The sequence below is a fragment of the Carcharhinus amblyrhynchos genome, chromosome 1 (genome assembly GCF_965287045.1).
Source record: "Carcharhinus amblyrhynchos chromosome 1, sCarAmb.v2.hapA, whole genome shotgun sequence".
In the NCBI taxonomy this organism is placed as follows: domain Eukaryota; kingdom Metazoa; phylum Chordata; class Chondrichthyes; order Carcharhiniformes; family Carcharhinidae; genus Carcharhinus; species Carcharhinus amblyrhynchos.
In genome coordinates, this window is record NC_137324.1 from 69,317,699 (window position 1) to 69,332,322 (window position 14,624).

Consider the following 14,624-nt stretch of genomic DNA (forward strand, 5'->3'; position numbering starts at 1 on the left):
TGTGTATTCAATACATACTTTTGTTGTTTTATGAAATCCAATATTGGAATGCAAGCATGATTACAGCTAATGTATCAATTTACACATACGTCATTTTCCATGATATTGATTGGTGAATCAGGAAATGCACTAAAATGGGACAGCAAAAGTATGTAAATCAAGTATGGCGGGAAATAAGTAGATGCTTACATGAATTGTGCATTACAGGGACAATTATAGCAGTGTACTTTCATTTCCTTATCTGCCCTGGACAGAAGTTAGGCACTTGGTATATGCTGGGCTTGTACAGGTCAGATGTGCCATGATTCTCATTTCATGACTTTAACTCAATCTTGGGCACCTCAGTACAACCTGTAAAGTTGGTGCACATTTGAGCACAGCTGCTGGCCTACGGCCATGAATCAGGTCTCCAAGATCAGGGCCTCCTTTCTTGCACAAATGTCTTTGGCCTGCCAATATGGGCCAAGCTGAACCTCTGATGGTAAGCTGCATTTCACCAAGTAACTACAGCAGAAAAATTGGACAGGAAGATGGAAACAACCCTCCTTACCCCACCTATACTAGTCATATATTTGCCCATCTCTCTCACATCTCCAGTTGCATCCTTCCAATCCAAAAGTTCACCCTTTCCACACTATTGAAACAGCCCTAAGCAAAGTAACAAATTGTAATCTTCAACACATTATCCCTCCTCTAACTCACTGCAACTTTTGATATGTTTGACCACATTATGCCTTGTAATCCCTCTCCCTGGCTGTCCAGCTTGATGTGATTAGTTGACTAATTCTAGTCTTGTCTATTCAAATATATGCAATGCCTGTCCACCAATAGCCTTTGTTCTATCTCTTCACTGTCACTTTGGCAATCCTCCAAAGATTCGTTCTTTTTTCACACTTTGTCCTCGTATATATTTATTTATTCATTCACAAGATGTGTGAATTGCTGACTAAGCTCGTATTCACTGCCCATCCCTAACTGCCCTTGCAAAGGTGGTGGTCAGCCATCTTCTTCAACTGCTGCAGTCCAGTGAGAATGAAGGAACAGTGATAAAGTTCCAAGTCAAGTTGGTGAGTAGCTTGGAGGAGAAACTGCAGGTCGTGCTGTTCCCATGCATCTGTTATCCTTGTCCTTCTCAGTGTTGGAGTTTGTGGGTTTAGAATTTCTGTCTGATAGAAGCCTTGGTGAGTTGCTGCAGCTCATCTTGCAGATAGTACATACAGTACATCGGTAGTAGAAGGAATTTACTTTAAGGTAGTGGATGCAGTGCCAATCGAGTGGGCTGCTTTGTCTTGGACGATGTCAAGTCTCATCAGTGTTGTCAGAGCTGCACTTATCCAGGCGAATGGAGAGCTTTTCATCACATTTCTGATTTGTGTGTTACAGAGGATGGACAGACTTTGGAGAGTCAGGAGGTGAGTGACTTTCCACAGAATTTCCAGCATCTGACTTGCTCTTGTAACTACAGTATTTATATGGCTGGTCCAGTTCAGGTTTTGGTCAATGGTAACCCTCAGGATATTGATAGTGGGGGATGTGGCAAAGGTAATACCACTGAATATTAAGGGGAGATGGTTAAATTCTCTCTTGTTGGAAATGATCATCATCACTTGGCAGTTGCGTAGTATGAATGTTATTTGCCACTTATGCGTCCAAGCCTGAAGTATGTTCAGGTCTTGCTGCATATAGACACAGACTGCTTCGCTATCTAAGCAGTCATGAATGGTGCATTCCCATTCTGACCTTGTGATTGAGGGAAGGTCATTAATGAAGCTGCTGAAGATAACTGTGTTTGGGCGCTACTCTGAGGAACTTTTGCAGTGACATCGTAGGGATGACTGACCTCCAAAACCACAGCCTTTGTGCTAGGTATGATTCCAACTGGACATTCCTCTCAATTCCCACTGACCCATGTCTTGCTAGGCTTCCTTGATGCCTTCATGTAACACTCAGTCAAATGCTGCCTTGACGTCAAAGGCAGTCACTTTCACCTCGCCTTGAGTTCAGCTCTTTTGTCCATGGCTGTAATTAGGCCAGCAGTCAATTGGCTCCCAAAGAACCCAAACTGTAAGCAGTATCGCTGAGTGTGCCACTTGAATACTGCTGAAGATCTCTTCCAACACTTGGGCTAATGATCACGAGTAGGCTAATGTGGTGGAAATTAATCGCTTTTGGTTATTGCTGCTTTTTGTGAACAGGACAAGCTATGGTTGAATACAATTCTGTTGCTTCCAATGGACCACAGAACTTCATAGTGCCCAGTTTTGAGTTGCTAGAACTGTTCAAAATCTATTCCATTGTGAATGCTGTTGTGCCGCACATGATGAAGTGTACCATCAATGTGAAGATAAGGCTTCTTACATCCAGTGGGCACTTTGACCAATACTATCATCTAAGAGGTGCAGCCTACCAGAAGGATGTGGAGGCTTTGGAAAGGGTACAGAAAAGGATGTTGCCTGATACAGAGGGCATGAGGAGAGGTTAGAAAAACTTGGTTTGTTCTCACTAGAACAAAGATTGAGGGGTGACCTGATAGAAGTCTATAAGATTATGAGGGGCATGGACAAAATGGATAGTCAGAAGCTTGTTCCCAGGGTGGAAGAGTCAATTACTAGGGAGCATAGGTTTAAGGTGCATGGAGAGAAGTTTAAAGGAGATGTACAAGGCAAGTTTTTTTTACAGAGAGGGTGTTGCGAGTCTGGAACTTGCTGCTGGGGGAGGTAGTGGAAGCAGATATGATAATGACTTTTAAGGGGTGTCTTGACAAATACATGAATAGGATGGGAATAGTTCCCAGAAGGGTAGGGAGTTTTAGTTCAGTCAGGCAGCATATTCAGTGCAAGTTTGGAGGGCTGAAGGGCCTCTGTTCCTATGCTGTAATTTTTTTGTTCTCTTTGTTCTTTTAAACTGGTCACAATGAGGTCAAATGGGTTATTCTCTTCAGGTGATTTCCACACCACCTGCCACAGATAATCAAGCAACTGTGTTCTATAGGACTCAGCTCACTCAGTCAGTGGTGATGCTACTAAGCTATTTTTGGTGATGGACATTGAAGTCTCCCATTCAGAGTACAGTCTGTGTCCCTGACACCCTTAATGCTTTTTTGCTGCCCTTTATGACAACTTACACAGAGATGAGCCAACTTCTATATGTCTTGTGATGCCCAGCTTTAACTTTCTACTACCTCTCTCTGTCCCTCAACTACTTCATACTGATCAACCAATCATCCTCTCTCAGGTGAAATGCAGTTTTCACCAGTCAAACATTAAGATCACTATTAGTCCCTACCAAAAATTTGTATCTTGTCATCAACTCCTTCCCAGTCAGTAGCTGACTGGACTGCTTGTAACACTGAAATCTAAGACAACTTCAAGTTAAGAATCAGATTAATATCCTTAAACATGCTTTTCCACATCTGGAGCTGACAATTCAAATGTTCTCCTGGTACCTCCCATTCTCTACCCTCCATAAAGTTCAACTTATCTCTATGGCATACAACCTATTTTGCATTAACAAGATCAATGAATATTTAATGCAAAAGAATGCCTGCAAAATGTATCAATTAAATAAAGCAGCCATTTGGGACTCATATAGCACAGGAAATCAATGTGCTTTTTGATGTAACTATCCAGTATGTTCCAATCCCCTTTTCCATCCCCACAGACTTGAAGAATTTTTCTAATATATTCAATTTTCTTTTGAAGGTTACCGTTACATATACTCCAATGATCCTTTCAGGCAGTGCATTCCAGATTACAACAACTTTGTAAAACAGAAATTCTCATCTTTCATTCTTTTACCAATTATATAAATAAATTGAATGATAATTTAATGCAGTGGCAATGCATTGCACATTAAAATGGTGTTGGAATCCTGCTGAAAGTTAAGTAATTCAAAGAACCGGAGAATATCATGAGGGAAAATTAATTAAACAAAGTGCTATTGTGATCCTGCCCACCACCATGAACCATAAAATGAGATTGTGCATTCAATGTAATAATGAACTGATTAAAAGTAACACAAAATATTGTTAGTGGTGGTCTGCACTTCCTAGAAACTAATTTTAAAAATACTGGGCAGTACTTTTCAGTCCCCCCTGTGACCAGCAGAACGAGGAAATTCAGAGTGTGGTCAAAGGTCTGTTTCCCATCAACGTAAAACTGGTTTGCAATTTACTGCTTTGAGATTGGCAGCCTGCCACACCATGTCAAGAACCATACTTGCATGCATTTGAATATTATGAAAGCTCATTAGAAACCCAGCTCGCCAGAATCACACCCATTCCCCCCCCCCACTCCAAATCAACTGGCCAGGCCAGCAGTAAATTAGACTGCCGTGAGTCATGACCAGCTGAAGCAGATGTGCAACTGGTGAACCACACCTCATTCAACCTCGAGGTCTGGGTACACATCGCTCACCTACCTCTCGCTGGTCTTTGGCAATAACCAAATGGTTATATTGCAGTGGCTTGACTGGAGCAGTGAGGCAACAGAACTGACTGGAAGGCAAAGGCTTGATTTCATGCAAAAGACCACCACGTTTACCAAAGGTTCCCGGCTTTCAAGCCTTACAGATATTACATAGATGCCATTGAAAAATGCATGGAGTTAGGTGACAACAATGTGGGTTGCATAAAACCCATAAGATCCACATTAACCAGTGCAGTAGCATCAAAATAAATCAAACTGTAAAAATCTGTAGTCATGAGGCCACATGATATGATCTTCTGATGCAAGTCTAAGATGTGCATGGCCCAACCACTATGTTGTTAGAGCAACAGTCCTTCCCACATTGCTGCTGTGGACATAAAGGCGACTACTCATTGTACTACGATGGTGCAAAGACACCATAAACCTGAAGCACATGAAAGGAAATATGTGAGGGGGGCACAACTTGTATGATCTTACAGCACTGCATCAGATAGAATAGCCATTCACTAGGTGAAAATTTCATAGAATTCCCAGAAGTGTGAAGTATATACAATGAGTGAACACTGATGACATCTTTGTGCTCTCAAAATTTCCTAATTTCTCTTACCATACCACTGGGTCTTGGCATATGCCTGCCATCTATAGTAGAGGTGGAGACTAAGCCTTGTTATCTGTGATGAACTTGGACAGCATCCTCTGGAGGGCCATTGCTGCTTTGAGTCTCCTGCTGTGGGGTTGATGCATCCTCCTTGGCCTGAGGAGCTACAATTGCAAGGGTCACAGATAGGGGGGGCTTGGAGCGACTGGACAGCTCAGGAGTCCTTGATGCATTGCCTTGGGATGTCAGACTGATGCTCTTCCTCTCAGTAGGTCCTTGAGAAAAAGAGGTTCTTGGAAGGAGACCGAGGTGCCCCGTCTCCTTCCTACCCAGCCACTGCTGGATTGCTCTAATGGCTTAACTGATGATGTGCAAGTCCAAGCGCATATCTGCAAAATGCTGAATGATGGTCCCAGGTCAGTCGCCACCCTTCCACTCCTTCATCCTCATTCTAATCTGGTGATAGCATTCAACAACACCTCCCGCTGTGATCCTGCCTATCTTTGGATCGCCAACATCTTTCTGAGGGCTGTCACTAGAGGTTGTCATTGGACCTGGATTTAGCAGTAGCTTGGCCTCCAACAGTCCTTGGAGTGTCAGTGACCTTGGCTGTCACTGTCTTCATCTACTGTTGACTAGAATTTGTGCTATGCTCACCAAATGGTAACCCCAAGCCTGCTCTAAAACTAGGTCCCACCAATGCATGTGTATCTGCAGTTCTGGAGGGTGCAGGCAAATATAGTGGCTGTTGGACATCTAGTGGTCCTCAGGGATCTCAATTGAGATGGTATGGGGGTTGGGGCTGATTGGCAGTGTGTCCCCCCCCCCCCCTTTACATTCCTGGTGCCTGGAATAGAGAAAAGAGAAAATTAGTGATTAGCTGGATGGACCCTACATTAAACAGCACTCATCTAATTTCAGTGGGTGGATGAAGACCACTGGTTGGGGCTTTTATGGCCTGTTGGAGGGCACCAATCTCGCCTTCAGCACAGGAACGGTAACAGTCCTCACCAGTCACTTCTGCTGCCTTCTCTTCAAAGAAATTGAGTGCCCTGAACTCCAGCATCCTCTCTGGTGTGGCAATCTTATCCTGTATGATGACAGAAAGACAGATTGTAAGTAAGATGGATGCCAAAGGAGGAAATAAGCTTCTGTGCTGAATGGACCTATATAAGGGCTGGAGACAATGACTTGTGAAAGATATGAAAAGAGATAAAGATGAAAACGTGTTTCTGAGAGAATCAGTGATGATGTCCCTTGTGCTGGTATTTTATGAGATCTCTGTGGACTGTAACTCTGCAACTACCCGATGACCTTACGGGAATGAGTAGAAACTGAGGAGAAGTTTGATTTACCCTGTTGGAATGGGTAAGAGTAATCATCGTTTTTCTGGATGGCAGTCCACTTCTATCTTTGACCGCATGGTGATCTCCTCCCAAGTCTTAGTGGGGTGGTTGGTGGAAGTCCGGCTCTGATCACGAGGGAAAAGGATCTCTCCAGTCCTCAACTGCATGGAGGAGTACTGTCAGTACCTTGTTGCTGATGTTGGGCACACAGCATTTGTCTCTTTTCAGTGCCATCACTTGCCACGTCCAGTCTTAGTCTGCAGAGAGTGAGTGAGTGGGGATGCTGTTTAAGTAAGGCACCCAGAAATATGAGTCAATGAGATAATAGCTGAGTGGATGGATCTCAGCACTTCCCTGGAGGTTTACATTTATGCATACAAAATTAGCTAAAAAGTGGATGATACAGAATGGCAACCAGTGGGAGCCATGTCATTTTTCCTGTTCAGAAACATCTGCCTATTATTTTTAAAGGCTGTGTTTATGAATCAAAAGTAACCTTTGGCTCTTGAGGCAAAGAAGAAGCATGAATTAAGGATTATAGTGAAGTGGGGATGTTCACCGATGATTGCAACAATCCAAAAATACTCAACACCATCCAAGACAAAGCCATCCCATTCCCCACCTTAAACAGTCACTCCCTCCGCCACTGGTATACCATGTTTACAGTAAGTGCCATCTACAAGATGCATTGCAGCAACTTGTCAAATCTCCTTCAACAACACCTCCAATACCTGCAACTTCTACTACCTAGAGAAGGACAAGGGCACATAGGAGCATCGCAAAATGCCCCCTCCCCATCCCAAGTCACACATCATCTTGACTTGGTAATACATTGCCATTCCTTTATTGTTGCTGGGTCAAAATCATGGTATTGCCTATCCAACAATACTGTGCAGTGCTTACACAAACTGCAGCAGTTCAAGAAGGCAGCTCATCACATTCTTCTCAAAGACCATTAGGGATGGCAACAAATATTGACCTTGCCAGAGACATTCACCCTTCCATGAACAAATATATATTAAAAAAATCTAGAAAAATACCTTTAAAATAGCACAACGTATTTAATTAATAGTGTCATTTTGTAGGGAAAACTAGTTCAAACCAGATTTGGGAGAAGTGCAAGTTCGGGGACTGGTGGTAGATTCAGAACAGCAGTGATAGCGGCAGTGTTGGAATAATGCTCTTCATCTAAGACATTTTAAAAACAGAAATTGTATTTGGTAATGAAGATGAGGATGGAGAGGAAGGGCAAAGGAAGTCCAGAACTGGTCAGTTTGCAGTGCCCTTGTGCATGCAGGATCATAACTGGATTTGAGGAATGAGAGAATGCTTTTTTGTTATGCTTTCATGGGATGTGGGCATCACAGCTCGACCAGCATTTTATTGCCCATTCCTAATTGCACTTAAGGAGGTGGTACTGAGCTGCCTTGAACTGCTGCAGTTTCATGTGGTGTAGGTACCCACTCTTTTACATGCGCCTCCCACCTTGGAAGGCCACAACTCAATCCACAAAAGGCAGACCCCAAAGATAAAAATCCCCCTTCCTTTCTAACCTTTGATAATTAAAGAAAAAATCAGCTTGCCCACTCCTACTCAACTGACTACATCAACCAGGTTATGTTGTGGGCAAAATATTATCAGGTTTAATTGGCTCAGCAACAAAGGAGTGAGCTCAGAAGTAGGTGGGAAAGTGATGGGCTGGGTACCCAGTCTTTTACATGCACTTCCCACCCTGCAGGGCACATAAATACAGCCCAAAGGGAGGTTAGGAAGGCGGCACCCCGGATTTCTCTGACCACCAGCCTGCAGGATTAAGCCTGCTGGCCTACACATTGGGCGAAGGCCCCTCTGCAATTCAGCAACAGGCGGACAAACCACCCTATGTCTGCTCTGCCATCTTCCTGGAGGGAGGGGGGAGGGAATAGGGAGGGGGGTTGGCAGGGGGCGCGGTGGTCAAGTGCTTATGTAAAGCTACCCAGGGGTTGGTCAATAAAATTCAGCTTGTACACTTCCCACAATTATTAGGGGGTTGGGAATTTTGGGCAGCATGGCTATGGTTACCATACATTTATTTTCCGCAAGCAAGGTTCTCTGACTACTAAAATTGCCGATATGCAATTTAAATCATTTTACATTTCAACTTTATGGGGGAATCTTACCAGAAACGGGCAAAGCATCAGTTCCAGTGAGAAAAATGTTACAAATGGTGGAATTTCTCACGAAATTTGCCCCCTTCCTACCCTCACTTCCTATGTTCCCACCCCATTAGCTGCTATGCTTCTCACACTCCCATTCCTACCCAATTGCCATGCTTGGCACACTTCATCGCCATCTAAACTGACAGGACTCCCTCCAACACTCTCCCCATCTTTCTCATTGCAGGACAAACTCCATCATAACAGGCGTGAGCGGGTGTAGCCTTGCGGAGTTATGTTAGAGCTCAGAACCCTCACACCCTTTGAAGAAATGGCACTTGAGCTGGCTGGGGAGGAGGAAGACCATGACTGCACAGAGGGCAGTAGGAGCATCCAACAAAACATGCGGCTATTCTTCAACCCTCAAGGTCCTGATTGCCCAGGAGATGCCTGCTACGGTCATCTTAGGCAACACAGCATGGAATTCAGCAAGCCTCCTCAATCTCAGCTGTGGATTCTGGGGATATTCCGAGATGTATTACTTAAGATCTATTACTTAAGTGGCGAAAAACTGCAGCAGGCGACGGTGCAGAGGGACCTCGGGGTCCTTGTGCATGAGTCGCAAAAACCCAGCTTGCAGGTGCAGCAGGTGGTCAGGAAGGCGAATGGGATGCTGGCCTTCATAGCGAGGGGGATTGAATATAAAAGTAGGGAGGTCTTGCTGCGGCTGTATAGAGCATTGGTGAGGCCGCAGCTGGAGTACTGTGTGCAGTTTTGGGCGCTGTACTCACGCAAGGATATTTTGGCCTTGGAGGGAGTGCAGAGGAGGTTTACTAGGCTGATGCCGGAGTTGAGGGGGTTGAGCTATGAGGAGAGGCTGAATAAATTAGGCTCGTACTCCTTAGAGTTTAGAAGAATGAGGGGAGATCTCATTGAGACGTATAAGATGATGAATGGGATGGATAGGATAGAGGTGGAGAGACTCTTCCCGCTCAGAAAGGATAGTAGGACTAAGGGGCACAGCCTCAAGATAAAGGGGGGGCGGTTTAGAACGGAGTTGAGGAGGAACTTCTTCACTCAAAGGGTGGTGAATCTCTGGAATTCTCTGCCCGTTGAAGTGGTGGAGACTACCTCGCTAAATATTTTTAAGATGCGGGTTGATGGGTTTTTGATAAGAGAGGGGATTAAGGGTTATGGGGAGGGGGCGGGAATGTGGAACTGAGCCACGACAGATCAGCCATGATCTTATTGAATGGCGGGGCAGGCTCGAAGGGCTAGATGGCCTACTCCTGCTCCTATTTCTTATGTTCTTATGTAACAAGAGGGTGAAGAGTGAGAAACTTTAGGCACTTAATGGACACAGGGGAACATAGGCATAACTGTAGTTAGGCCACTACAGTAATATAATTCTTGAATTAAAAAACATTTTGTTCACCCATAGAGCGTCCATCCCGGCATTTAATGCTGTCAGGATTTGCAAAACCATGTTCAGTCAGCACTTCATCCCTGTGGAGTATGAGAATGGCAGAACTATGTCTCTCCCACACCAGCGATGAAGTAACAGCATTCTTCTGCCATCATGGGCCCCACACAATCCCCCAGCCTCCCCCCTTCCTTAGAAAGTTGACCCCTCTGCCCTGCCCTACCCTGCTGTATACCGCGCCCCCCCCCCCACCTTGCTGCCGATTTTGTTTCATCAATGCTCACCCCTCTCATGTCTACCATTGTTCTTGTGATTAGCAGACCAAGGGTTGTTGAGGTAATGAGAGCCTGCCCACTTCAAGTGCATGTGAACACTAGCATCCTGATCTCAAAAGTCCTTTTATGTGATGAGGCTAGTTATCCCATGGTTCTAAGAATTATAAGTGTCTTCATTGACAGGACAAGTTCAGTTCTCTGTCAGACAAGAATAAGACATATCGCCAAAGACGAGAAGAGCATTGCTCCGTCCTCAATGCAAGTTATCATTATTCTCCTGGAATCTGGCCAATGGTTTTAGCAGACTGCCCATGAAATTGGGCAACATCACAACAACATATAGCTGGCACCAAATTGCTGGTCAGATAATACAACCCATGGTGGGAGAGTTCTTCACTTCCTTATCCTGTTCGTCCCCAAACCAAGAGGATATGTAGGCATCTCGAACTCTTCAGCCCATTCAGGCCCTGTTCATCACATGGGATTATGCCTCCTCCTCCGTGTGGTCATCCTCACTTCCCTCCTTGACATTCTTCTCATACAAGATGTGGCGCCTGTCTCCTCCAGGTTCAGGTGGTCTCTGCAATGCAGTACCAAGTTGTGGAGAACACAACAAATCACTATGACGTGGGACACTCTCTGGGGGTTGTACGAGGTCAGCCCTCACCAGTCCAGGCGCCGGAATAAAATCTTGAGCAGTCCTATCACCTGCTCAACCAGTACATATGTTGAAGCGTGAGCCTCATCGCAATGAACCTCAGCAGGTGTTTGTGGCCTGAAAGGTTACCCCCTGTCTGCAAGGAGACATCCCTCCAGCCACTACTCTCCCCCAAAGATGTCTGGGATCTGAGAGCATCCTAAGATGTAGCTGTTGTGGATGCTACCTGGGAAATGGGCACATTCCTCTACGGTGTGCATCGTGCGGTCACAAATTAGTTGGACTTTGAGGGAGGGGTACGCTTTGCAGTTCATGAATGGAGTCGCATGCCACCATAGAGATCGCATGGATGCAGTTGATCACATCCTCATCTGGAGCAATGCTGCTAACTGGGCAAAGCCCATGGCCCTAATGCTGTGGTTTGTATTGTCCAGGTCTAAGTTAATATACATGTGAGCCCTCACATAAAGGTCATCTGTAACCTCCCAGATGCATTTGAGTGGCTGACTGAGAGATGTCACCAGGTCACCCATGCTGCCCTGAAATGAGTTGCCTGCATGGAAGTTCAGAGTGGTGGTAACTTTAAGGGCCTCAGGCAGTGTGTGTCCTCCCACTTCAGAGGTGCCAGCACTTGCAGAATCTAGCAAAGATGGTCTACCATCTCTCTGACAAATACAATCTCCTATGGCACTGAATCTCTGACATTTCCTCTATTCATTCATGTGATCTGGGCGTTGCTGGCTGGTTAGCATTTATTGCCCATCCCTAACGGCCCGAAGGCAGTTGAGAGTCAACCACAAGGACTGTAGGGCCTTCCATCGCCCCATGCACACCAAAACTAGTTCCTGACAATCAAACTTCCCTGAGAAGTGAATTTGAAGATGCAGATTTACCTCTTCGCCTCATGCTATTGCCCAAGTGTGAGGGTCAGAACACACTACAGTTTTCGTCCTCAAATGAGAGGAAGAACACTAACCACATTGGACCTCATAGTTGCCCCAGTACTGACCCTCTGTACTAACCTCCTCCCAATCACTACCAAGCTCCCACCAAGCAAGGGCACTTAGTGACAATTTGGACACAAGCTCAGCAAGGAGGACATGGAAGGTGCAGCCTGCGCACCAGCCACTAGATACCCGTAAAGACATGAGAACAAGGAAGATAGGGCTTTCACAAGACCCCTTCCCCCAAATTCATGACGACGAAACCCACCCTGACGTGAATTCATCTGTGCCCCCCTGCATCCTCTCCACTGCCCTCTGACCACGGAATACCCTGAAGGTGATGGCAGCCTGAGCGCTCACCTCCAAAATCCCCCTTGGAGGCAAGGTCATCAAGTTAAGACTATAAGAAATAGGAATGGGATAATCCGTCTGGCCTGTTGAGCTTACTCCACCATTCAATAGGATAACGGCTTATCTGGCATTCCTCACATCCACTTTCCTTCCCTTTTCCATCCTTTCCATGTAACTCTTTTGATCAAAAATCTCTCAGCCTTAAGAGTATACAAGAACTTTGCCCACACAGCTCTCTGTGGCAAGGAATTCCAAAGACTCAAAAGAAATTCTTTCTTATCTCAGTCTTAAATTGGCATTTGTTTATTCTGAGCTCTCCCATGAAAGGAAACATCTTCTCAGCATTCACCCTGTCAATCTCGCTAAGGATTGAATGGGTGAAATTTTCCCATCCCGCCCACCGAGGGAATTGTAACGGGCGAGTCACAGAATATGCAAAGGTCAGTTAACCTTGGGCGGAATTTTCCAGCATTGTGGCGAGATGGCCAGAAAATTCAGCCTATAGGTTTCAATGAGATCACCTCTCAGTCATTTAAATTTCAATGAGTAGAGTCCCAACCTATTTAACCTTTGCTCATAAGACAAGCCCTCCATTCCAGGGACCATCCTAGTGGACTTTTTCTGAACTGCCTCCCATTAAATAATATTTTTGCTTAAATAATGGGACCAAAATTGCTCACATTACTCCAGATGTGGCCTCACCAGTACTTTGTATTTGTCTTAGCAAGATTTTCCTATTCTTATACTCTAACCTCCTTGAAATAAGGGCCAACATTCCATTAGCCTTCCTGATCACGTGCTGCACCTGTGTGCTAGCTTTCTGTGCTTTGTGTACATGTACCCCCAAGTCCCTTTATGTTGCAGCTTTCTGCACCTGTGATCCCACACACGGAGAGTTCAGCCTCGAGTTCAACCCCCCCAAAATCTGTGTAAATAAATGCTCTGCTTCATTTCGTAAATTTTTGTATTAAATCCACCAAACCACTGCAAGATGAAAAAAAATCTTCTAAAATAATTACCTTCCATCAAGTTCTGGATACATGCTGACTCCATTTTCTAAAGCCTCCAATAGCTGTTCTGCTGTCACCTGAACAACCAAGAGTGGATCCACGATGGGCAGAACCAATAAAAGATCATGCATAGTGAAATCACCTGGTGGGTGTAAGCGATCTGAGCGCAATGTACCTAGAAATTTGAAAATAATGATTAGTTTGTAAATTCATTCAAGGTTGAGTCCAAGATATTTTTATAAAAAATTCTATAAAAATCGGTCTGCACACATTTCTGCAAGCAAACTTTGCGCTGTTTCCTCATTTGCCGAATGGTAATGTGTAGATGAGCTTGACTTGCTTCGCTGACTGGTTGTATTCTCAACAGGAGGCTCAACAGCATGTGAGGCGAGCCTCCATTCTGTCCTCTGAATGAATAGAAGCTGTTGACTGTCAGCATGATGCAAGTGGCAAGAAAGCAAATAGAAAACCAGGACAGAGAGAGGGTCTCCAGATTCTTAGATGTAGAGCTGAAGATCCTAATCATTGAGGTTGACTGAAGAGTGGCATATTTTCATTGCGCGGGGGGGGGGGGGGGGGACACCTTACAACTGAGTTAGCAAGTCCTGTCATATAATTGGTTTATGCTACCCAATGACTCAATGCTGCAGTAGGTTCTAAAGGCAATCCAACTGTCTATGTTCCCAACGGATTATCAGAATTGGTGAGGTGCTTCCCGGAGGGAGTGTCAATTTCAAATCTGTCTTCTCAGGGTGACAGCATTCAAGCTCCCACCACTGCCATTCCACAATGCCATTGTTTTTGTCTCTCTGCCAGCCATGCAACATAACTACCACCCATACAGAGATGAGGCAATCAAAATCCAGCCCCTTGAAGCCAGAGTTACTCATAGGCATCTTGAAAAGCTCCCAAAAGTCATCAAAATCTCATCAGCAATGTTACAGGCACTGGCGTCCCAGGAACTTTCAGTGGTATGTCACTATTCTAAGAGACTTTCATATTCCCAGGTATGTTGAGACTATTCAGTCCTGAAGTGTCTTGAATGTTTTGTCTTCCTGACATTGACGTCACTACTCTGACTTGGAAATATATCGCTGTTCCTTCACTAATGATGGATCAAAATCTGGAGCTCATTCCCTAACAGCACTGTGGGCGTAATGGACTTCAGTGGTTCAAGAAAGCATCTCACCACCACCTTCTCAAGGGCAATTATGATTAGGTGTCAAGTGCTGGCCTAGCCAGCGACAGCCACATTCTTGAATGAATAAAAAAAAGGTCCTGTGAATATGAGAGAAGCTACTTTCAAGCAGCCAATTGTCACGGTCACATTTGCTGACAGCTGTGTCCAAAGGAAAGCACAAAAGTATATTCAGTGGCTATCTGCCGCTTCATAAGCTACATTCTCTTGTTAAGGTATGTGTAGGCAGCACTTTTCTGGTTGTGTTGATCTGAACCAT

General features: G+C 44.9%; 1 protein-coding gene across 1 annotated transcript in view; it reads right to left on the bottom strand.

Annotated features, from left to right (window-relative positions):
- LOC145347298 (mannosylglucosyl-3-phosphoglycerate phosphatase-like) overlaps positions 1-14,624 on the bottom strand; it is a 66,824-nt gene that overhangs the window by 22,319 nt on the left and 29,881 nt on the right. Inside the window, exon 5 of the mRNA XM_080195296.1 lies at positions 13,177-13,342. Within this exon, the coding sequence (XP_080051422.1) occupies positions 13,177-13,342 (166 nt within the window). The remainder of the gene's footprint in view (positions 1-13,176; positions 13,343-14,624) is intronic.